We start from the raw sequence: 24,594 nt of genomic DNA, 5'->3' as shown, positions 1-24,594 counted from the left end.
AAGACCCTGTGTTGTTTGTATAACGTATCAGAGTGTTGTTGTATCTAGGTTTTGTGCGTCTTTTTCGGCTGTTTTTTTTGTTTTGTTTGTTTGTTTGTTGTGTATGTTGCAGCTCGTGCAGCACAATATAAGCTAGGTTCGTACGCCTAATTATAGCTACGATTATGGCGTTTGCTGGCCGTAACGACGTTGAGATACAATGTGGAGAGCGCCTTCGCTTTGCTGCTCAAGCAGGAGTAACGATCGCAGTCAGATTGCAGGTGAAAGAAAATGAATCATCTAAAATGAAAGCAAAAGCAATAAGCAAATGATAAAACGAAAGAAGCAAATTACCTTCAAATGGTGAAACAAATAGATAATCCTAAAATGCAAAAAGACGAAGAAAAAACAAACGATAATCGAAAAAATGCATACTGTTTCCTAGTAATGCTTACTTTTTTTTATTATTATAAATAATGTTAAAAATAAAGAATTCCGTCCTGCTGTTTTTCTTCTTGCGAAAAGAAAGAAACACGAAAGAACAATAATCGTATTCTCGTTTGCTTCGATTCCTCACATCCATGGAAGAGAATTTTCAACGCTGGCGTTCGTTCGTTTTCTCTCTTTAGCTTTTCGTGTGTGCCTATAATCTGGTTTTAACTTGACAATGGATAAATCCTTCAGCACGCGTCCTAATATTTCGTTTTCGGCGCCGAAACGGTGCCACAAAAAAAAACCCCGATCTCCTGTGAGAATTGGTTTGATACATTAAATTTGTGTTGTATTGGGACTAATTCGGAGTCAGGTGATGTTTGAAAATAAAACAAAAAAAGCTTTCACAAATTTCCATCAGCCGCAATACGCGGAATTTCACATACACAATATACAGTACACATAAAGATAACAACAACATTGTTAGGTGCAGCGTGGGTGAAGGTTAATAAATCGTACGTTCGTTGTTCCACCCCTTGGAGGGGAAAGGCATGAACAAACAAAAGCTGCTCAGTTGGATCCCTTTTCCTGACGCACTTACACGCATACACAGGGGGGGCCGGTCTTGTTTGAGTAGTGACCAAGGACCACGAAAATAAATCTAGTTCATGGGGTTTTACTCTTTAAACCAAGGCGATGGTAAAAATATATATAAAAAAAACACATGTAGCTAATCGTTATAGAGATTACATACGAATGGACGCAAAAAAGATATTCGATACACCTAATGCCTTTTACGCTCGTCTCGGCATTCGCGGATGAGATTGTGCGACACATTGTGTGTGGTTGTCGATGTGTGTCTCTCTAAAGCAATTAGGTTTCTATAGAGATTCGATTTCTTCCTATATTTTGTTTTGTTTTTGCACGTACATATGTAAGATGAGAGAATGTATGATTCGGTATCTATTATCTCAATACAACGTTAAACTGTCCCGCATTGGGGGGGCAGCATCAACTATCCTTAAACAACGTTACGTTAGTCCGAATGCATTGTATAGCTTTACGGGGTTGTAATTCGAGAAACAAACGACTTTTATGGTTGCTAATCTTTGATAAAAGTGAGAGCAAGCGTGCTTTTAAAAAACGGTTTCCTTAAAAAAAACAATTCAAAAATAAAAAAACAAAAAACCGATTAAACGTGTCCTGCCTGGGAGGGATATTTGCATCCATGCGATCGTTTCCTTGTGCCGAAAAACGTTCACCTCTCACTGTCCCTCTCTCCTCACACACGCGCGAAAAACATCATTACTTTCATATATTTTTGTGTGTATACTAAATTAATACTTGATTTTTTCTTTTACTTTCCCCACCGACAGCTTTGCGGTTTTGCAAAACAACACAATCTGATTTGATTTGCGGTTCTCTTCAACTCAGTCGAGCTACAAATAAGAAAACGAAGCAGCCTGATGTCTAAAAGTAGCTCTTTTAAGAGATTCTATCTCAGCTATCTTAACTTCATTTTTTTTTTCAAATCAGATACTAAAGATGGTGTTGATTATGTAGATGTAGGGTTTTCGGCAGTGTGTCGCGTCTCGCAATACTACTCCTCTCCTTGTTATAGCGCTAGCATGCATGCATCGTTCTATTGAGCGAGGCGGTGAGGAGCGCAAATATGCTTCTTCTAGAGTGCATTTTCATTATGCTTTTCCTGAAGGATGTCTGCACAGTACTGACTGCCGATTAACGCAATTCGCATCGCTGGTGTGTATGTTGTTCTTAGAGTGCGCGGATGGTGATACTGCCGATGATGGGCGCGTTGTATCCACACTTCCATCTTAGACGTACGTTGCCATACCAGCGTTCGCGCCCTGTAGCGATGGGTTCTGTGGCGTGGACTGGGCACTAACTGGCGGCTTACCCGGTACGTACTGTCCAATAAAGGAGCCATCTTCCGTAAACTGACCACCTGGATAAGACCGAAACCGTACCCATACACACGGTCACAGAGTGTTGATAAGGAAGAGAAATCGAAAAAAGAAAGAAACGCATTAGTAAAACACAATCAAGCTAGAAACGGGGTTCGCATAGAAGTGGAACAACTGTTCGGGCACAAAAGTAGAATTAGCCGGCCGGCAAAAAGCAGAACGTGAAAATAAGTATATACGAAACACAATCCACTAAATGCAGTCCGTGTGGTAAACTTGGGCGCGCGACACAGCAGCGAAACAAACTAAAAAAAATAAAGCGAAACGTAAATACCTACATAATTCGTGCGTAATGCAACGGAAGTGTGAAGTGGTGCGCGCTCGCCGAACGGGAAAATCAACAACCAAAAGTGAGTAGGGGTATTACAACGAAACAGAAAATTGGGCATTTGCTCGTGTCCATGCGTCACGATCTTTGTGGGCGCGGGGAAGGTTCTCGTGTGTTGTGTGTCTCTCGCGTTGCGATGGAGGATGAGGTGATCGCCTGCTACACATGTCATAGGCACGGATGGAGGAGGTGTAAAACCGGACAGCACATTCGCAGGTCCATAATAACTTGTACGCTTTGCAACACGCTTCGTTAAACTACCGCGCTAATAGGGCGAATGATAAACAAAAAGGATATAAGCTTCTAGCCACCGCGTTCTTTGCTGCTAACGATCGAAACGATGAACCGACCAGTTCGAATGTTCGGAGGAGGACACGTAAAACTCAATTTCGTTGCATCTAATTTTACGTGCTATGTGCCTCATATCTATAAAGGGTTACCGTACGATTGAAGGTCGGTTTAAATATAAGCTCAACTCTACCATTATATATGTTCATTTCTTACTCGATTGTTTACAGTGTAACATCCTAAGAAAATATTTTTTTTTTGTGATGGTTCACTTTTGATATAGCTCACTTCAAAAACGCTGCATTCGACGGCCATTCTAACTAACTTCTAGACGTTTACAGTAATGTTATACACTAGTTACAACATTACCCTTCCCAGCGGAGAGGGATCTCTGTATCGCACAGTTAGATGTGGATGTGCTTACCCTCAGTGGTGAAGGGTTAGTTCCCGGACTAACACCGCGCTTATGCACATGTCACTATCTGCCACAGTTTCGATTTCAATTCTTGATACTGCTAACTCTTATTGCAAACACTTTAGGTGATTCCTTGCTCTTCTGCGCGTCCGGGGAGGTGGGAAGATTTCTACGAACATCTTCCTAACAACACTCACCCGGAAGGAAACCTACTCGGAGGCGGGAAATTGTAGAATGTGTGTGACGGGTTTGATAAAATTTTGTTTTTTAAATTCTTCAAAACAAGCTTCAGCCATTTTCAGGGATACTATAGCTGCTAGAGACATTTTCGTATCGTAACGCTAACCTCTTTTAATCCGTGTACACTACACATCAACTCAACAGTGATGGAAAGCTTGCGTTCACATACACATTTCTACTCCCTTTTTTTTGTTTGCCCCCTAAACGTTTTACATTACAACGTGCTATTTGCTATGCTAAAATTAATCCTGCGTTGTGTAGCGCACTTATTATTACGTCGATTACTAAACACTAAACTAATGTTGCGAACGCCTGCGAATTGCTATCCGCATTTTTGCCACCCTTCCGGCCGTACTGCCCAATGAAGGAACCGTCCTCATTCATACCTTCTGCAGAAGACACGCGCCGCATTCACATTTATATAATGCCCCGAGAAATGCAGAAAAAAAGGAAGAAAAAGAAACAAAATGAAAATAAGGAAAAAAATAAAAATGAGATAATACCAAATATATATATATAAAGTAATTCAAAGCACGTAATCATCATTCCATATTTGTGTTGTACGGTGGGACACGTGAAATTTACTTGTGAGTATACTCTGGTACTCGCTAGAATTATATTATAAGTATGTGCGGATAGTAAGCTCATTTTGCAAGCTTAAGGGGAAAAAAACAAACACATAAAAAGCACACTAATGAAAGAAAAAAACCAAAACAAACGCACGCACATAGAAGAAAAAACGAGTACATTTAATTGCTGTGCAAGTGAAAAAGAACAAAACACAAAACAAGAAGCATAGATAAAGTGAAAAGATTATGGTGAATATAATAAACTTTATGAAAGTGAAGAGAGAGAGAAAGAAAAAAAGGAAAAACATAATCAAACAACAAACACTAAAACAAAACTTTCAAAAACACTTGATAACAAATCGATGAAAAAAGGGTTTTTTTTTGTCAGACAAAAACAACATAAAAACGGTGCGCAATGCACATTTTTGCTTGCGGAAGAAGGCAACACCGTCAAACAAGGATAACTTTAAATCTTGGAGACTAAATGTCTAATCGTTACATCGTTTTGATAGCATCTGGGAGTGTGGAGAGCGCAAAAGGGAACGATGAAGCCAAAAAAAAAAAATGGAAGAGGAAAGGAAATTGGGTGTAGGGGGGAATGTGAATTTTTAAGCACAAAAAAAACAAACCAGGTTAATGAAATCATTCACCACTCGCCCACCAAATCGTACCACCACATGCGCGTAATAATGTAAAACTTATGAAAATAATCCTCAAAACAAAACAAAATTTAACTAAAACATAAAAGGAAGATAAAAACAAATGAAAGTAGAGAAAGAAAGCAAAAGAGAGATAAAGAGAGATAAAGAAAGAGTGTAAGACACTATGATATTGGTGGATGATAGAAAACATGGGATGCAAAGATGAGAAAGAAACGAAACAAATATGCTCCAACACTGCTACTACTATTCGCGTACCAGCGCGCGTTCTATAATAGTGTATAAGGAGAGTTGGTTGATAAATGATGATAGAATGGTTTTTTTTCTGTTGTTACTAACCCAAGGTACTAATAACTGATGGCATGGCGCAATTAGATGTACAGAGGATGACACGAGAATAAATGATAGATATGAAGAAAGAGAAAGAGAATAAACATGGGATGAGTTAGGTGATGTGAATGAAATGGACCACAATGGTTTTGTGTGCATGTGTGTGTCTGTTTTTTTTTTCGAAGGAGTGTTCCGATTTGGGGCCAAGAATAGGCACATGGGGGGGTTGATGCGGGGAAGAAAAACGTAAATTAAAAGAAACGTAAAACCACAAATGAAATGTCCGAGACATGAGTGAGACAGTGTGTGTATGAATGTGCGAGAGATAGAGTGAAAGAGAGTATTATAGAGCGGGTGTGTGGGGTGGTGGTGGTAGCATAACAACACAACATTACCTGTATCACCTTCACCGTATTCCGCCATGGAATCTGTATCACTTTCCGGTCCTACTTTTTGCGAGTTCAGCGATTGTCGGCCCTGGCTTTTATTGTCCAAACTGTAATCACGTAAAACACTACACTCCATTTGGTATCAAAGCAGTGGACGGCTACCGTCCGTGGCTATTGTTTTTAGTATGTATGTATGTATGCAGCAAATTACCAACCCTACGCCTTTCCATGGTACGGGGGGATGGGGTGGACAACAGCATAGCCCTTCGCCCCCACGGAAGAAGAAAAGGCGAGAGGATTTTGTGGTATGGAGAGAGGGTCATGGGGGAAAGATGGGGAGAGGGATGTTTTCTATCGTCTTTACCACGTCATATTGTTTTGTGAGAATTGGGGAGATTCATTCAGATACCGGATAAACAATCGGAGGAAGATCAACACAAGTAAACAAAGATTTACTACGACAAGGAAATTCATTGACTCCTTCGCAATAGCGATAAACACTGTTGATTAGTTTCTATAGACACATCTCTTCATTGATTCGATTATAAAGCGATAAATGTTATTACATTCTATAGTTTAAGCACCCCTATTTCAAATTACATTTAAAACGGTTTTGTACATCAATCTAAAAATTGTATATTTTTTTCTTTTAAAATGGATTTTTACTGTTTTTATATACAACAATTGAACAATTTGTTCACACATTTTAATTTTATTTTTAATATCATTTATCATTTAATGTATAGTTGTCTACAGAAACTAATCATAGTGTATGGGAATTTTCTCTGTGTATGATATGTGGAAATTGATGGAGCATTGGGATAAATCATGGGATAAATAAGAATGTGTGTGTGTGTGTGAAATTTAAATTTAACGAAGTTAGCGAATCAAATTAATATTGTGTTTTCAACAAAAAAAACTGATATATACATCGGAGAAAAGTTTAATACTTGTGTGTAGTAGTGAGCATCATTATATACAAATGGGGAATTTGACGTATATCTTTCAATCGTCTCCAATAATGGAACTGAATAAAAAAAATACCATCAAATAATAAAGAGAAGTGATTTTAATGCTTGGCACTTTAACAAACGGAACCAGTGATATGAACGCATTTCCACTGATACTCCCCCATAACGGAATGTTTAAGTAATGATATGTTAACATTAAAATACACGCAAACTTATGAAACATTTACCATAACCAAACAAAGGTATGCAACTCGATGGTGTTAAAAATAAATAAATAAGATACGGTAAATATTAACCTTAATAAGACAAAGTTAACATACGGTGTATTAAACCCATATTGGTAGAGTGGGATAAGGGAAAACAAGTTTATGACTAGTTGGTGCAACGATGCGATGAGAAGTAGTTGAACAGGTAAAGATAGACGAAAACATTAGTAGCAGTAGTAGTAGCATGGCGAAAAGTGTATTGTTTCTAACGGTTTCATTCTTTGTGGTGCTATACCGTGTATATTCACAACGTCAGAAGGTGTAAATCAGCTACATTTGAACATATGAACGATAGGCCGTGGATAACAATACACTTTTAAATGCGAATTTGCTGGATGACCGCTACACGGAGAGATAGGGTTAGGTATGAGGGTTAGCATAGGCGTAGATAGTAAGGAAAGAACTAACATTACAGAATACAGTTAAAAACAATAGCATGGGGCGGATTGGAAGTACAACATGTTATATAGTAAAAGGTTGCTTAAACACTAAAGTATAAGCTACGATACGAAGAAAGGAGGAAAAGTATCAGATATGCGCTTATGATGTAGTAATTAGTAGCAATGGATGTGGGAATAGCGATGCATGATGAAGGTGAAGGGGAGCTGAAAATGATTCATTAGCTGTATTAAAGATATCGATGAATAGAAGATGTACACACGCTGTTAATATGACGGGCTCTGTTCATTTTCTTAACATTCATGGTTCGAATTAAAGGTTTGTTTAATTTTGGGGCAGACCAATACACGGATAGGGAAAAACAAAGGAAACAACTGTGAAGCTGATACATCTCCCAGATAATGTTACGTTTGCTTCCCGTTATTTTGTATTAATAAGTAAGTTAAGTGATTTTAAAAGCAAACTGTATACAATTATGTGCGATGAAACGTTTCCCCTCTCTCTCTCTCCAGGCAAATGCAGGGAAACCGGTTCTACACTGATCAAACCAAGGAAAAAAAAAACACCGTCAAGTATTTACCTTTTCGTACCAGGAACCATAACCATCATTCCACAAGTTGGGAATTTTGTTTAGTGAACTTAACCATACACAGAGCAGCTTCAGTACACAGTAAAAAGCTCCACACACGGGCACAGCAGAGTATTATTACTGAAGGTTACTTTCAGAGGGGGGGTTGATCAGGTGTGGTTGATGATGAAGAAGGAGAGATGGTGTGATATAAACGGGAGCATAAAGGAGCGATAATGTTCGTAACATGATGATGATGAAGGAGGGGCGTGATGTTCAAAAATGTAACAAAGAGCTACCAGAAAGGATCTCAAGAAGCAGGGACGTAGCTCTCAGAGTGTATCGATACTATTCTACAGAATGATAATACACACGAACACACGAAAGGTGCGCGTGTGAACGCTGCCAGCAGAGAAAAGATTTGCAAGAAAAGATATTCCGTGTTGTACATTCGCAACATGGAATGGAGAAAAACACCCCACAATATAATCGGTGTTGGATGTGATTGTGCGGCAAGAGGAAGAAGAAAAACGAAGCAGCGTTAGCAAAGTGTCAGAATAGATATCACAACAGTTTCACACACTCGCAAAACACGGGTTATTATGCACGCGCTTACAAAAAACACGCGCGCAACAGGCAAAACAGAATAGGTAAGAGCATATCCGCGCACACCCACGCATATGTGGGTGCATTTGAAGAGCGCATCACAGGAATAGATGGTTTTTAAAGAAAAGGGGCAAAGTGATGGCCCCCTCCCGGGAAAACTGCTGCTACGAAGATGCGAAGTGTTTGTGGAAAAGTAGCGCGCCGATGTGTACAAGGGATTAGAAGGAAACACACAGTGTGTTGCTTGAAGAAACAAGAGAAATAGGCTAGCGAGCAGCTGATAGATGGGTTAAATGGGCGTACACATGGTACGGTGTACGCATCCAAAAACCGCGCACAGAAGGAAGGGTAGAGGGTAGTAGAGAGAGAGCTACAATATTTGGGAAACCCGAAGAGTGCGCCACTGTAGCACACTGCGACGGAAGGGTGGCAACAAGTCGGTGGAGTGGGTTACACAGGTGTGCGCGCAACCCAAACCACTGCACACTTACGGTTGCGAGTACTCCGGGAAGCCACCCTCCTCGGTGTAGTCGTTGCGGCCATTTGCCAGCTCGCGATCATGCACATCGTACTTTCCGCCACGGTTACGTTTCACGATGCAGATGATGATCAGCACCAGTATAAGGAACGCAATCGCAAGCATCATACCGATAAACCAACCGGCCGTCGCAATATTATCTCCCGGCACCTTCACGGAGCTTTCTAAAAATCGGTTTTTTTTTTTTTTTAAAAGGAAAGAAACAGATTAGTAACGTTGTCCACAAAACACACACACCCAGGAATGGCGTTTACATACGGATGCCATAGGTGTCAACTTCCTGCGTGCTCGACTCCGTCTGATATTCGCCATCGACCGAAACGACCCGGAACTCGTACAGATGGTCCGGATTGATACCGTGCACGACGAGGTAGTTTTCGTACAGCTCCGGATCGGTCGTTTGCCAGCTCGATTCGTCCTTTACGCGATACTTCACGTAGAAGTGGGAACCGGCCTTACCGCCGAGGGCCGGCTGCCACACCACCTTAATGTTGGCCAGTCCATTGTCCGTGGGAAGATTTTCCCAGTAGAAGTTGGGTACATCCGGTGGTATTCCCAGTCCCGACGAGGTTGCCCGTTCGATGTACAAGCTTTAGCAAGGGGAAAGGAAACAGAACGTCGGTGGTAATAATATACTCGGTATTATTATCGGTTATATCAATAACTTACTCGTCACCTTCACCAGCCTTGGTTGTAGCGACCACGTGTATGCGGTACTTGGCTGCCGGCTTCAGGCGGGCCAGTTTCGCTTCCAGCACCGCCGGATCGGAGATGTGCGGTTCGCGTTCCATGCGCGGACCAACCGTCGTACCCTTGATCTCCTCGTAGTAGATCCGATACCCGGTAAGCTTACCGTTCGCCTGGAGTGGCTTTCGCCAGCGCAGCAGAAAAGCGGACGAACCGAGCGGGTACGCTTCGAGCGCTTCGATCGTGTTCGGGACACCTTCGGGCGTGTCGAACGACAGTACCGTGCTCGCCGGTCCATTGTACCGCCCGTTGTACGCGAGCACGCGCACAAAGTTGGTCGCATCAGGGATGAAGTTCGTCACCAGTGCCTGTTTCGAGTCGGCGGTGACCAAAATTTCGCGCAAATTTTCCTCACCGTCCGCCTCCGTCCAGGTTTGGATCTTGTAGCCCTTGAAGTGACCCCGAAGCGATTCCGGATCGACCGGATTCCAGCTGAGGATGGCCGTTTTCGGCCCGGTCACCTGTATCAGCGTGAAGTTGGTCGGTGCATCGAGCGGTGTATCCTCGCCCGTGTACGCTTCCACCTCCCACGGGCCAGAATTGGCCTCGCCTCGCTCGTTCAGTGCGATCACCATGACACGGTAGCGCGTGAATGTTGGCAGTCCCTCGACCGTATAACTGGACTGCCGCCAATCACGCACATCCGCCGAACTCCACGGTGCGCTCGGTATGTCCCGCTTCCAGTAAACCCGATACTGCAGCCCCGGCGCATTGTGATCGACCTGTGCCAGCGGGCGCCACTTGATGACGAGATTGTTCGGTGTGGTACCCTCACCTTCGAGATTGTCCGGATTTTTGTACGGCACGCTCGTCTCCGTGGTGCACACCTCACTGTGCCCGGACGGTAGCGAATGGCCGATCTTGTTGACCGCAATCACGCGGTAGGTGTAGTTGTTCCAGGGTGTCGTGTTGACCGTCCAGATTAGGTCCGTACCGGGCACATCGTCCGTCAGCACATCGTACGTATCCGGCGTGAAGGACGTGTTGTACTCGATAATGTAGTTCAGGATCGGCGAGCGATTGTCACCGTTCGAGGCCCATTCGATTCTGGCCACCTTGCCCATACAGGTGACACGCTTCAGCGTCGGCGGATTCGGTCTGTCCATTACCGTGAGCGTTGCGTTTGCCATGACCTCATCCAGATCGGTACGTGCCAGACAGGAGTAGGTGCCCGTGTCCAGCTCGATCGTTTTCGAAATCATCAACGAGTTGTCGGACGTTCGGATAAACCGGGGCTGATTTTCAAAGTCGATGATCTCCCCCTTCGTGAGCCACTCGATCGTCAGCTCGAGCGACGAGTCGGCGATGGCGTTACAGCGGAACGTGACGGTCGTGCCGGCCACCACTTCGTAGTCCTGCGGCGGATCATTGATCACCGTCCGCTCCTTGACGCTGAGCTCACCGGATGCCGTCTTGCTGCCGAGTGTGTTGAACGCGTAACACTTGTACTCGCCCGCATCGTCAAACTTCACGTCCCGAATGAACAGATCGCCGGTCGGCATGGTTTGGTAGCGTCCGCCCGTCAGTTCACGATCGTTCCGCAACCACTTGACCTCCGGCTTCGGTGCACCGAAAACCCGGCACGTCATCGTCACGTTACGCTGGTCGACGGTATATTCGCGCTTCGGCGGATCCGTAATTTCCGGCGCGAGGGCCAAAACGTTCAGATAAACATCCTTGTACACGTAGCCGAGCGAGTTGGTGGCGTTACAACCGTAGTTACCGGTGTCACTCTTCTTCAGCTTGCTGATGTAGATGCTGTTCGCGCGTATGATGCGGCGTGGGTTCGCGTAGCTCTGATCGATCTGCTTGCCGTTGTGAATCCACATAATGTTGGGCTTCGGGTTACCGGCCGCCTCGCACTTAAACTCGGCGAATTCCCCTTCGGCCGCGTTCACAATTTCCGGCTCGACCGTAAAGTACGGCACGGCATTCACCGCGAGGTTGATCGAGTACGAGTCCGCATTGCCGACACCGTTCGACACCTCGCACGTGTACGCACCCGAATCCTCCGACGAGACGCGCCGAATCTTGAGCGATTTGCCGTAGTTGTCCTGCTGGATCTTATCGTTCCAGATGATAGCCCGCCCGTTCTTCGTCCACACCGTTTCCGGCAGCGGTGTACCGCCGTAGATACAGAACAGCTCGATCTGTTTGCCCTTCAGTGCGACCTCGTTCTTGCGCGACACGTACTGGCGCAACGGTTGGTGGCGGTTCTGCGTTGCCGAGATGCCGGTCTGGCGCACCTGCAGCAGCACCCGGTTGCCGATTTTGTACTCGCTACGAAACACGGACGATGCTGCACAGGCGTAGAAGAAATCGCTCGACTCATCGTCGCGCGTTACGTTCGAAAACCAGAGGTTGCCCTCCGGGTCGAGTGTCATGCGCGAGTTGTTAATGCTCCGTATACCGCCATCCATGTTCTGGATCATCCAGTAGACGTTTGGCTTTGGCCAACCGTCCGGTGGCTGACAGACGAGCTTGAACGGTTTTCCCTCGTCCGCCTGTACCGTTTGCGGCGCGCCGTCCTTGAACGAATTCAGCTCCGCCTTCCGCACAAACACCGAGTTGGACGTCGCGGTACCGTGTTCGTTTTCGGCGAAACATTGATACTGTCCAAGATCCTCATCGCGCGGTGACGTAATTACCAGCGTACCACGCCCCGGCTGTTGCGACATGCGGTCGTCGTACGTTTGCCATTCGAACTTTTTGCCGTTCTTGATCCAGCGATATCTAAGATGGACGGAAGAAAGAAGAAAGAGATTAGAAAACACATGACTCAAAGGTAAATTGCGAGCTTAAATTGAAAGAATTCGAGATGGATTTCCCGCTTTTCGAAATGGATTGCCGAAATTGAATCAACTGCAAGATCTTAACCCTTCTCGCGGTTCTAGCTGCATTGATCTTGAGTATTTTCTTCCCCCTTCCTAAATAAACTCCAACAGACAACAACTTGTAAATCTTCGTGGAATGCGTACAGTTTGTCGGTGAAGATCATATAAAACGATCATGTTCTGTGTGCCGCCCCTAGTGCTGCTGCACACGAACCTCTCCCTCAAGTGTCTTCTCCGTCGTGGCGGATGCTGGCATTATTGAATTAGATCTACATCGCCTCAGCTACACAATGTCCACAAACGAACGGACCCACCAAAAGGCGTGAAAGAAACGACGGACAAACCATACACGCGCCAACCCGAAAGTTCAAGTTCCGCGCTATCTTTGGAACCAGCGACTAAATTGAGCTCAATTGTTGTCGCAAAACGTGTTATATGCGGAGGGAACATATACCGCAAACAGTAGGCGTCTGGAGTGGAAGTTTGAGATTTGCATTATTTACCGGTACATCGCCGGTGAAAGATATTTGCACACATTCCAGGAAATGATTTAGACTTGGACATTAGACATTATTGATTTACAGCTCTCTCCTCCTGCAGGTATAGAATGCTCCTGAGCATCGGGCAATGTTTACAGCGTAGAAAGGATTCCACCATATGGGAACAGATAAACGTTTCGTCTAATGTATACAAAACCACGGCCAGACCTGCTTCTTCCTGAACGGCAAAACCAGTTTCTCTGGGCGGAATAAGCACCGGGGGCAAGATGACGTGCCTGCCGACATGCACTTTGACAACCGGTAATGAGTACAGAATTCCATTTCCAACAGCCGTCCAAAAAAGAGGTCTAATGAGCTGTGTCCAAACAAATATGTCCAAATGTTCCCCAGAATGTTGTGACCTGCAAAAGGTGAGTACGTGAGGTGTGTAAAAGCCCGGACAGGACGGGATGACCACAGTCGAACCACGACCTTGCAAAACACAAACACGCCGAGACGTGCTGCGTGCTGGTGCATGTGGGCCCCAATAGCGTCATCGACAAAAAATATATTTACATATTGGTATTCGAGGCATCGCACACATATGGCGGCGCATAGACAGAATCCGCTGTATTTATAACTCCCGCAAATACAGCATTCAGAGGAAGTACAGTGCACGGGGAATAGTCAAGAGTGACATCATCGCTCAAATAATGGGACCGAAGATACGTTATACGTGAGTGTATGTGGCCATCTTTGCACCCGGGGAGTACAGGGGGGGGGCAGCAAATGATGAAGATGACGAAATCTCTAGCCGGTGACAGGTGGTCGGAATGCAACAACGAGAATTGTTATAACTCCACCAAGTTATGTCACACATACAAATACGTTTTGAGTGGCATTGGGAATTACTGTCACTGACATAGATTGGCCGTTTACAAAACCGTTTAAGCGCAGGGTTCTGACGCTACTGCTTCTCGCTTGCCCCAACATCATCGATTTGCATCACCCAAGTGTGTCTCTGCGTGTCTTCGCTTTAACTCCATCCTCATCATCTCGCTTACAATGGGTGAGGGTTATTTGTTCTGAGAAGTAACGGTTGAGAGTGTGAGGGCTAGGATTGGGACACATCAACCCAATAACGTACATGTTTGTTTCACGCGTAAAGAAGTGGGAAATAAAAAAAGAAGTCGTTTCCGTCCAAAGGCAACAATTTATTGGCGGCTAAACCCGGCGAAGTTTGGAGATGTTTGGAAAGTGACCGAATCTTTGAAACCATAGTTGTCGTTCTTTCTTTCCTTCTGTATCAAGAGTTTGACTAAATGCGGACAAAGTGTAATGATGTCATTTCGAACCTCTATTCCAAGAACTATACTAATGGCAATGGCATGCGAATGTATATACAACATAGAACGACCAAGCGTACTGCAGACGATCGGATGCCTTGGGTCTTGGATTGATGGCAACGTTACACGCTTGGACCATATTGAACCGATGCATTGCCATGCTCCACAACACACCATCCACTTTGCCACCGCGCACGAAACTACTGTTTAAGATATTCAAATTATATACAATTACGTAATCTGTCGCCATCTGACCAGGGGAAGGCTAGAAAAGTTCCAGAGTTACCAGAAAAAGAAAGAAAAAGCTAGAAAAGTTACCAGAGCTGCTCATTGAGAGGGAAGCCGAGAATCCCCCCGCCGTCTGCAAGAATGTTTGCTTATTGGAATAGAAAACACAGACATACGCACGCCTCAATAAAACTGGGTACAGAGTTTAATATAGCATAGCATCCGGAGATAGAAAACTGAGCAGTTCTACTAGAGAAGCCGTGCCATGGCTCTTAGACATCCCAGTCATCCGAGATGACAATGTTTGAATTTCCACAAACCCTTGGACAATATCTTGCTATTGCTCAAGCATATCTAAAATGATAGCTGTATGTTGTTACTTTCTCTACCCTGCGGAAATGAAGCACCTCCGACCACTTTCTTTGTACGGAACTGCTTTTGCCATTTTGAATTCGCCAGAGCGGACATACACATACATGCACACTTTACGGGATTCTTCCAGTGAAGCAAGCAAAGCAATATGTCGCCATTCCACCAACCCGAATGAGAATGTATGCTTTAAGTCCGGCACTGAAGACTCCTTCAGTTAGAATATAAATTAAGTCTCCCATAAGGCGTCTAATACGGAGCCGATTTAACGCGCCAGTGCGTGCTTCTTTCCATCGAAATCAATATTCCAACACATCGGTGACTTGGTTGGTCCGCGCGCACCCGAAGCCTGACTAATGACCCGACTCGAGACACATATGCCCACCCCCTTTTCTCCTTCCCTTTTTCGGTTCCGTCTTTTAACGTCTCGCTAATCAGGCATCTGGACACCAGAAATGTATGCGCAACCCCCCGTCCAATATGGCATTCATTTATGACTCCCGAACTTTTATTTTTAACGCGAATGGAACTCCGCAAAAGCAAAACCCCGATAAGTGGTGACCGTGGTTCCGGTTGTTCCGACTCCAATCGACCCTTTTTTCTCTTTCCGTTTCTGCCCACTAGCTTTCGCCTAAAACCCCGGAAAGGTGGTAAATGAATTAATTTTGGTGAGACTACGCGAAAGGGAGCCGCACTCACAGGGGTTAATGGTCAACATAAACGCTCCTCGAAGAAGGAGGTTTGTGGTTCTTTGCGCTTTCGGTTTGCACACGATGAAACAGTACTGGCAAAACCTTCCTGAGACTTCCCCGCCCGATCCATAAGTGTGCCCTTCAAGCGACATTGGACTATGTGCACCGGGTGACATTTTGGCGGCGAAAGCGAAAGAGCGCTAGTGTGTGTTTTGTTGCGAAGACGAGAACATCTATTAAAAACTCATCAAACAATCGTCGAACATGTGGAACCGTCTGGACGAATCGATTTGTCAGGATTACCCCACGGTGAGATGCAACGATGACTATTCCCGGAGGTCTCCCCCTGCACAGCCATATGTTCGTTGTCTGACGTACAGAGAGACAGAGAGGGAGTAGGAATATTTCGAACAGGACATTTGCTCCCATGGATATAACTTTTGTGATGGGCATTTAAATAAATATAAATTTTCGGTTCATGTCTTCTAGTGTGGGAAACTGCAATTCCATGAAAATCTAAGTTCTACCTTCAAGCTTTTCTGTTAACAAATTTGCATCCTGACGACGACATTCCAACCAGCGGGAAAATTCCCTTTTGCTTACACATTATGCGAGTTTACGAGCACTTCGCGTTGCTCTGTAACCGGGTTGACTGGAAATTGTCCGTATCCTCGTACGGTTATAAAAGAGAATGTTTTTTTTGTTTCTTTTGAATTCGGAAGCAACAGATCATATGGTCACAAACAGGCAAAGGTTTATTCAACGAAGTCATACCGGACGGCACTGCGCTTCACTGGAGCGGAAAGTAAAGGCTCCGGAAAGTAAGGCGCCCTCCCTAAAGGATAGGGCGGAGAGTGTCCCTAGAATCGGCATAACACGTCTGTTATCCTGACAAGATTCCTTGCAGGTCGTGTACGGAGTCAGAAAAATGTTTTGCAAACTTGTACAACACTTAGTACAACTATTTTTTTGTAGAGTACTTATCATATAATTTGTATATCCACAGAGATAACCCCAGAAATATCCTAGTCGTTGGAGATGTCCAGAAAGATATCCTCTGAAATATTCTTCATCGCTAGAGAAATCCTCAGAAATATCTTTCATCGTGAGTGATATCGTCAAGGATATCTTTCAACGTGAGAGATATCCTCAGAAATATCTTTGGTCGAAAGAGATGTCTTCAGAGATATCCTCAGAAATATCATTCATCATCAGAGATATCCTCAAAGATATCTTTTATCGTCAGAGATGGATATCAGAGATATCTTAAGTTGGAAAGATAATTATGGAGTGTCGTCCAAAGTTAATTCTCACATTAGCTGATACACTGGAGTCCTTCTTCAAAAGAGCTTTTCAAGACACGCTTAAAAATTCTTCTTAAAAAAATGTTAAGTAAAGTCATTTACTAAACCATGTCAGTCCTAATTGTCAGTTAAAGATGCACATAACAAGATCATCATAACACAGCTATAGAGTTAAATGAAACCATTTCCTCCTCCGTGCTCCAATTCCAAAATCTAACCTTTCACGTGTCTAATTCTACCAACCCTACGCCTCTTTGAATGCTCTTTTAGGTTCCGTTTTAGGTTACAATCCCTATCTTTCTTGCAAAACGCTTCAAAAGCCCGCACACCTCCACAACGGGGAGCTGCGTTGCATTACTCGCGTGGTGCAAGCGCTCACCTTTTTACCGATGCACACACAGATCAGGCGCGCAAAAGGGTCACTCTACTTACGTGCATTGCTCACCGGTGTAACGGAGACATTTGCCAGTAACCCGAGTAACGGGCAAAGTTAAACGAAACATTCACACACCGGACGGCAGAGGTCACAAACCGTTCATCCGTGGTGTTGTGTCGCTGTTACTGCCTGCTGCCGTCTGTTGTCGGGCTCGCTTGCATTCCACTCGTAACAGTCGCCAGCTAATGGACGCGAACCTCGACAAACGGGGATAAGTGTCTAAAAATCCCCGGGTCAGTGGTCGCGTTCTTGTTTGGTGCCCGTTTCGGAAGCGGCAATTATTAAACGCCGGACCAATTATCCTAACGCTGGTGACCCTTTTTTCCTAGCTGATCCTTTACTGGGCTTTATTGGGCTTTGCTCGGGTGCGGGTAGAATTAAAGGTATCCGGGGAGGGTGACACATTCGTTACTTACGGACGAGCGTGCTCAGCTCACCTCGGGCGGATAAACGTGGAACAGATGGTTTTTCTCCTGCCACCAGCATATGCATTCACAAGGCACAAAAGATCATCTGCAGGGCGTCACGGGAACGCACATCCTTGATCCCTAAGGTACACACTCACTCACACTAATACCCTACATTACAGCTGTGTTCTGTGAAGGCAGAATGGTTTCAATGCTTGCGGTGCACGCGTCTCGGGGTCAATTTAGGGATGAGCTTCAAACGCTATGTGTTACAGCGTAAAATTGGCTTTTCGAAGCATTTTGAAAATTAATTACCACAAAAATGGTACGATTGCTCGCGATTCTCGTGTGGAATTTGTAACCGGGAGGGATAATAGGGTGCGCGCCATTCAGCAGAAAGCGACACTAAACCGTCACAATGTCGCTCGGAGTGTGGTTTGAGTTTGGAATTAAATTTAACCGCAAAAACGGAGGGACAAGCAACACTTTCTTGCTTCAATGCTCCCGATAAAAGCGGGCCAATATTAACCACCCCGTCATATTTTCCCATCAACTTCGGGTCCATTATGGAAAATGGTCTCACACGCGGGTGCTGTTAATTTAACGGATTATTTATTGGATAACTTTCGCTCGCTTCAATATCCCACGATACCCGGACACAAAATCGGTGAAGCGCGCAAGAATAAATCAGTATAATTTTAAAGTTTTGTAACAATCGATTATACGTTTGAATTGCAAAACCGCCAACCACACTGTGCAATTTCTTCCCAATCAATATGTCGCACCATTTGTACCAGAGTCCCATCTTGAGGAGTGTTGTTGTTGAGGATGATGTAATTTTCGTGAGCACCTATTAAGATAGGAATTGAGGTTTATTGTACGAAGTTCAAAGATCTCGGTTGCGTTCGTTCAATCAACAATTGGGACCACCAAAAAAACAACAAAAAGATAAAATTAGGTTCAATCAAATTTGATCACTTCAGAATTTTCCGTCACCGAGAAGTCAATGCAGAAGTGATATAAAACTGGTCACAAATATAGAAACGATAGCTCCAAGCGAGAGTATAAGGTAGAAAAGGAAATCTAACTAAAATTAAAACAGAATATGGGAAAAACAAACGTTAAACTTCCACAGAGATAAACATAAACGTGACAAAAAAACTGACAAAGCGACACTAAAGAGGGTAAGTGATGTCGAATTAAAAAAATCCCTAAACAAAACAATCTTTTCACGATCGTGCTTAAGAACGTGATCTCTCTCATTTCCTCTCCTTTCCTCATCCCTTTGCCACCTCGTTCCGTACGAAACCTAATTTTCTTCCAATTTTCTCCCCTCACGCAGGGTGCATTTAAGTCGTGCGTGAGTTGTTGTGTTTTTTCTTTTAATTCTTTCTTCTTAAACCACTTGCACACCACCCACCGATTTCGTGTCCTCCTGCTTCCCTGCTTCCTCCTCGTTGTGGTGTCGTGTGGCGTTGCACTCTTTAAATAGTTCCCCACCCCCCTCCTCTCACTCAAATATCCTCACTCGCTTTTCTCTTTAAATGACGGCAAAAGGAAAAAAAAACAGTACACAAATGGTACTACTGCTGCTGTTGCAACCTGATCCACGTCGTGCGCCGCAAGGGGGAAAGCAGCAGAAGAGAGATGAAGGAGACAGGAGGGAGGGGGGGGGGGGGGGGGGGTCCAGTCAACATAACCTCCTTTTTCCGTTTTTAGTTTCGAGATGGGTGTGCGTGTTGGTTTTTGTTTTTTTTTTCACTATTTTCCCCTTCCCAAGCGTTCTCGTTATTTTCTTGGCTAGTTATTCACGCTTCGGAGAGACAAACAAGCCCCCGCGCGTGGAAAGGGCTAATGCATCCCTCCCGTGTGACGAGGTAAGTGGTAAAAGGGCCGTCGAAATGCGTGTGTTCCTCGCTCGGCTCACAGTGCGTGGTTGCTGTAATTGATACATTAACCTTCTCTCGTTGATACGCCCATTAGCGGGACACTACTAGTCGTCATCTCCGGTCCGGTCGCCTTTGTGTCACTGCTTCTCGGGGCGTATTATTTTTCCAATGGGTTCGCTAAGAGACAACACCATGGAAAACTGAACGTCAAAATGAATATGATAAGGAATACTCGAAAGTAAACAACCTGGCGAGATCTGTTCTCCTAATGAAAATAGTGCTTTCTTTACTCGTATGTTCACTGGGGAGCCATACAAATCATGAGGAAATTCTCAAACGATTCATGAATCTTCCAAGATTCTTGAAATCCTTAAATATTCAACAAATCCCCAAAGAATGATAAATCCTCATAGACTCATGGGTAGTGATTCATAAACGAAAAACCCTAGCGTTATTAGGGGTTTTCCATTAGATTTTCCAAAAAATCTTATTTAAAAAGGAACAAACTTAAAAGAAGGGAAATTCATCAATACCTCAGAGTAAATAACAATCTTGAAATCTGAAAGAATTAATAAATCTTCAAAATAGAAATTCGAAACGAAATTCAATTCCTTCAAAAACATTAAGTTCATTCGGAAGAATTTAAGATATAATTTATCCTGCTTTAGATATCACGTTGTACAGCGAAGGGAAAACTCAACATCCACTAACTCATAAAGAAAAACAAAATGAAAATCGATGGCAAATGTACGGAAAACACAATTTAATAAAAGTTATTTAAATATTAAAATACAATTATGCTCCCATTATGCTTGCAAGGCGACAATAAAATCCAATTCGAACCAACACCTCACTGCGCAACATATAAAAATGCCTTTTGTATCAATTTAAAATTAATAAAATAAAAATAACAACAATACGAAACAATGCTGACACACCGATTGGTAAAAGAAAATAAAAATCACCCCCCCCCCCCACCCCTTAAAAAAAACACCTTTAACTCCTACACGCACACCGTTGATGGCAGGTTCCTTGTCTACAAAATTCGGTGCACACACACACACACGTACACACAGTTGGTAGGAAAATCGATAATTTTCCATACACGTCGCCGAACTGTGTTTTGTGTATTGCCGCATTTTTCTGCCATCGGCAAGGATAGACACACACACACACACACACAAAAACACACACTCAAACAAAGCGCCATACCGGTGGTGCTCTGCTACCCAAGGGGGAGCCAAGCTTTCCACATGATACAGACCACACATACATAAATGAAGCGTTTTGTTAGCAAGGAGCGAGAAATGCCGCATATTTTCCAGCCCAGGCTACACGACAAACATTTTCCAATACACAACGCGGAACACAGCGCGTCATCCATGGTGAGGTGTATGCGACAGAAAGTGAGAGCAAGAGCGAGTGAGAGATACGGAGTGAGTAGCAGCATGGTAGGACCTGCGCACCAATATACACGCGCAACACATGCCAGCAGTTCCGTGTGTTTTACGAACACGCACACATCAAGGTCCTCTTCGTCCCGAGCCTGCGGCACGAGCCTAGACACGAATATCCTTTAGAAGGCTTTACACATCTCCCCACATAACCCCGCTTCGCCCGCGCACCAAACGAAAGAGAAACACAGCAGGAGCGAGTGCGAATGTCTTTTTCTTCTGATGTCCTTCGGGAAGCGGCGATGGGGATGGGGGAGTGTAGCACTAAAAAAGACGGCCAAGTTTACGGTCTTCACCTAACAATGTCGCACAACACGACGACGGCGGCAACGAAGGACGAAGAAACATCATTTCTTCTGGTGGTCTCCGGGTGCGCCTTGTGGGGAGGAGACTATTTGCCCAACTATGGTGTGAGGTTTTGCTCGATGTCCTGCTATTCTCTGCCGTCGCCAAAAGTCTAGTCGAAGGGAGGCAGTTTCCTTGTGTGCGATAGAAATTTTGTTTCCCTTTGCCTTTACAGCACCAGCAGTGCGCGTTCGGGCTTTCTTTACGTTTTGTTGGCAAAACTACCACCTCTGACTAGCAAAAGGCACAAACGGTAGAGCCTTAAAAGGATACACCATATCCCCCCCGTTTTATAGTGGCAGTACTGATTGCGGATGAAGGAATGAGGTATAGCAGGGGAGGGGAAGAAACCCGTCTTTGGTTCCTTTTTACCGTTTAGTAGCACACTTTTTGCACGGATGTATAAGCTGCAGAATGGGGAGCATTGTCGGGTTAGACGCTCAAGATCAGACACATTCTTTTCTTTTCTCCAGCTCTCCAACCATACAACATCATCAGAGGGGGAAAAATAACAAATCGCACAGCAACCAATATACAAACGGCAGAAAGAAGCCTAGAGAAAACACGCACATACAGCACAACCCTGGAGCGGTTTGATCTATAATCGGACGGGCAAAATAACATCTTCACTAACCGAGCAAACTACACGCCAGGTAGCAACAGCAGAATATCACCTTGAAGAGTGTCTCCCCGATTGGAGAGACGGCCATAAAAAGGATGGCGGATGTTCGCACTCCCTTCTAACATACACCTTTTGCAAAGCAAAGTCGTTCTGTTTTTTTTTTGTTTCCAACCGTAAGAGCCTCCGCCAATACCTGGGCTATGTTGTATCCTTTTTGAAGGTTACTTACTGTTGGCAGGCAGCTGGGGATGTTGTAAATGTAGCAAGAAAAGCGCACGAATCAAGGGAAGTAGAATTAATGTTATTTTTTATGGCCTTTTCCTCTCTGGTTCATGCTTGCCCCTAGTGGAAAAAATAACCTAAACGAGAAGGGGGGGATCGATATTCGCATGTTGCGCATCGGTCATATCTGACCCCCCTTTTTCCCCTATCTGCTACTGTATGAGGTGCGATTACTTCTAGTATTGCAACGCCATCATCTTCTTGCGGGAATAGCAAAGCAAGAGGAGGAAGAAAGGTTGAAAGTCTTTATAAATTTATAAGAAATGAAACCCACATTAAAAATGTATTCTCTCTCACACACAGCGTGGGATGATGGAGAAGTCATACCGCTGTAGTTTGTTTTATTTTTATTTTCTAAATATAATTATATCTTCCAGTGTGTTGAATTCAATTTCGGCAAAACTAGTGCATTGTATATACCGGTTCCAATTTAACACACCTCTACCGACAACCGATCCGTTGCCTAATTGGTTAATGAGTGCGCCACATCATAATGCTCCCTCTCGTGCCTAGGTTCGATTCTTGGTAAGAGCAAAAGTTTTTTCTCTTTACAGGTTGTTTACAACGATGCAGTTAACTCCATTCAGCAAATCGGGATTATAGCAAATTATGAAATTGGGTATAAAGTAGCTTATACCCCTATAGGTATAATAGCTATATTATATTAAGTCTCCTGAAAACGAGAGCGATTAGTTATTTCTATCGCATATAGCTGATGAAATTGCTTATCAAAATTATATATTATTGCTGGTTTAAATCAGCATGCAAAAGAACTATTCTTTAAATTCATTTGTTTTCTATGAGGACTCCAGCAGATGGAAACACAATTGATTTTTGTGGCCGATAAATGAGGCGATGTATCACGCATTATCCCTTCTATTTTTGGAATCGATTTCAAAATTCTCCTACATGTTTCCGCAATGCATGTCAAACCATCAACGATGCACTATTCTCATAAATAAATCTTACTCATTACAGTTCCATTCGCATACAGACACGTACAGTGATGGGTTGTTCTCCAGCAGACCATTAAGACCCAGCGTTGAGGGCAGGAGTGTAACGAGTGAGAAAGAGTTATGACAATGTTATGATTCAACGAGACCGCTAGCAGCATCATCGCCTCCCGAGGCCCATGTAAAAATGCAAATATCGATCACAAACGCTATCGCCCATTACGGGTTTCCAAGAGTACCACCGACTTCTTGGCGCATCGGGTACGGAGGGACCGTAAGAAAAATTAAACACAGTAGCAAAGCGAGACCTTTAGCCCGGGGGAGCCAATAAATGACCGGCTGCAATAACTCGCCCGTGGAAGTAAACTACATCTCAGCGGACAGAGGATTGACAGAGTGCGAGAGTTCATCTCCGCTTGTCGCTTTTCCGTAGCTTGGGCGCCGTTAATTCACATCTCACTGAGTCATGCACCGTACACAACACGTAATTGGCGAGGAGAAGTCATACGTCGGAATGTGTTGGCCTACGCCGTGGAGGTGAGTTCAGCGTAAAAGAGGAGGGAATGTAGTTGGATTATGGTCTAGAGACCAACAGAAAACCACGCAACCAGTCATCGCATTATCCGGTACTGTGTGCAAAAGAAACCAAACGCTGTAACGAGTGCAACACGAACTCATAAATGCGCACACTCAATTAAGTGACACATTTTTAGGTTAGATTAAATTAAAAACAGCGAGATATTGCAACCTGATAACCTCCACAGGCTCGGCTGTTTCTATTAAATGTGAGCCTTTTTTATTATTATGTCTTCATTCATGCACATATAAATTTTATTTATTATTCTCTGGTTTAACTTAACGGAGTAACGCGATTGGAACACATGCAGAATGCACCATTTCCCCATCAATTTCCACACCGACATTATTTAAAAAACCATTACAAAAGACAGCTACCCTTTTTCGATTGCCACACAAAAAACGCTTTTTTTTCGATTATTTTGTGATTGTCATTGGGACGTGTGTAGTAAAAAAGCGAATGGGAAAAGCAATTATTTCCCATCTTGTCCGGGGAAGCGGGTCTTGAGTTGCAGGAAACGAATAAACTCGACTTCCACAAAAAAAAGCGATGGAAAAACCCCGGAAACAGACAGAGTTTGCCTACGGGAGCCAGACAGACAATCAAATTCAGAGACAGGCGAATTTGATCGATCGACTTTCCCTACCCTCCCGGGACTATTACAAGCG

The 24,594-nt window shown here is 44.0% G+C and overlaps 1 protein-coding gene across 4 annotated transcripts in view; it reads right to left on the bottom strand.

The window, feature by feature from the left end:
• Positions 1 to 400: 400 nt before the first annotated feature.
• The window catches only part of LOC128307481 (neuroglian), a 35,642-nt gene continuing 11,448 nt past the window's right edge, over positions 401 to 24,594 (bottom strand). Inside the window, exons 4-9 of one of the 4 annotated variants that reach the window (XR_008287631.1) lie at positions 9,632 to 12,442; positions 9,221 to 9,552; positions 8,916 to 9,126; positions 5,621 to 5,739; positions 2,675 to 4,056; positions 2,237 to 2,377 (exon numbers count right to left, since the gene is read on the bottom strand). Coding sequence is in view for 1 of the 4 variants with exons in the window: in XM_053045359.1 (XP_052901319.1) it covers positions 2,247 to 2,377; positions 5,621 to 5,739; positions 8,916 to 9,126; positions 9,221 to 9,552; positions 9,632 to 12,442 (3,604 nt within the window). In the remaining 3 variants the exon portion in view is untranslated. Of the gene's footprint in view, positions 2,378 to 2,674; positions 4,057 to 5,620; positions 5,740 to 8,915; positions 9,127 to 9,220; positions 9,553 to 9,631; positions 12,443 to 24,594 lie in introns of all 4 variants that reach the window. The other 3 variants (XR_008287632.1, XM_053045359.1, XR_008287633.1) reach the window with 3 other exon arrangements.

Source organism: Anopheles moucheti, chromosome X (assembly GCF_943734755.1).
Source record: "Anopheles moucheti chromosome X, idAnoMoucSN_F20_07, whole genome shotgun sequence".
Taxonomy (NCBI): Eukaryota; Metazoa; Arthropoda; class Insecta; order Diptera; family Culicidae; genus Anopheles; species Anopheles moucheti.
Note: the sequence above shows the minus strand (reverse complement) of the source record. Positions and strands in the feature narration are given on the sequence as shown.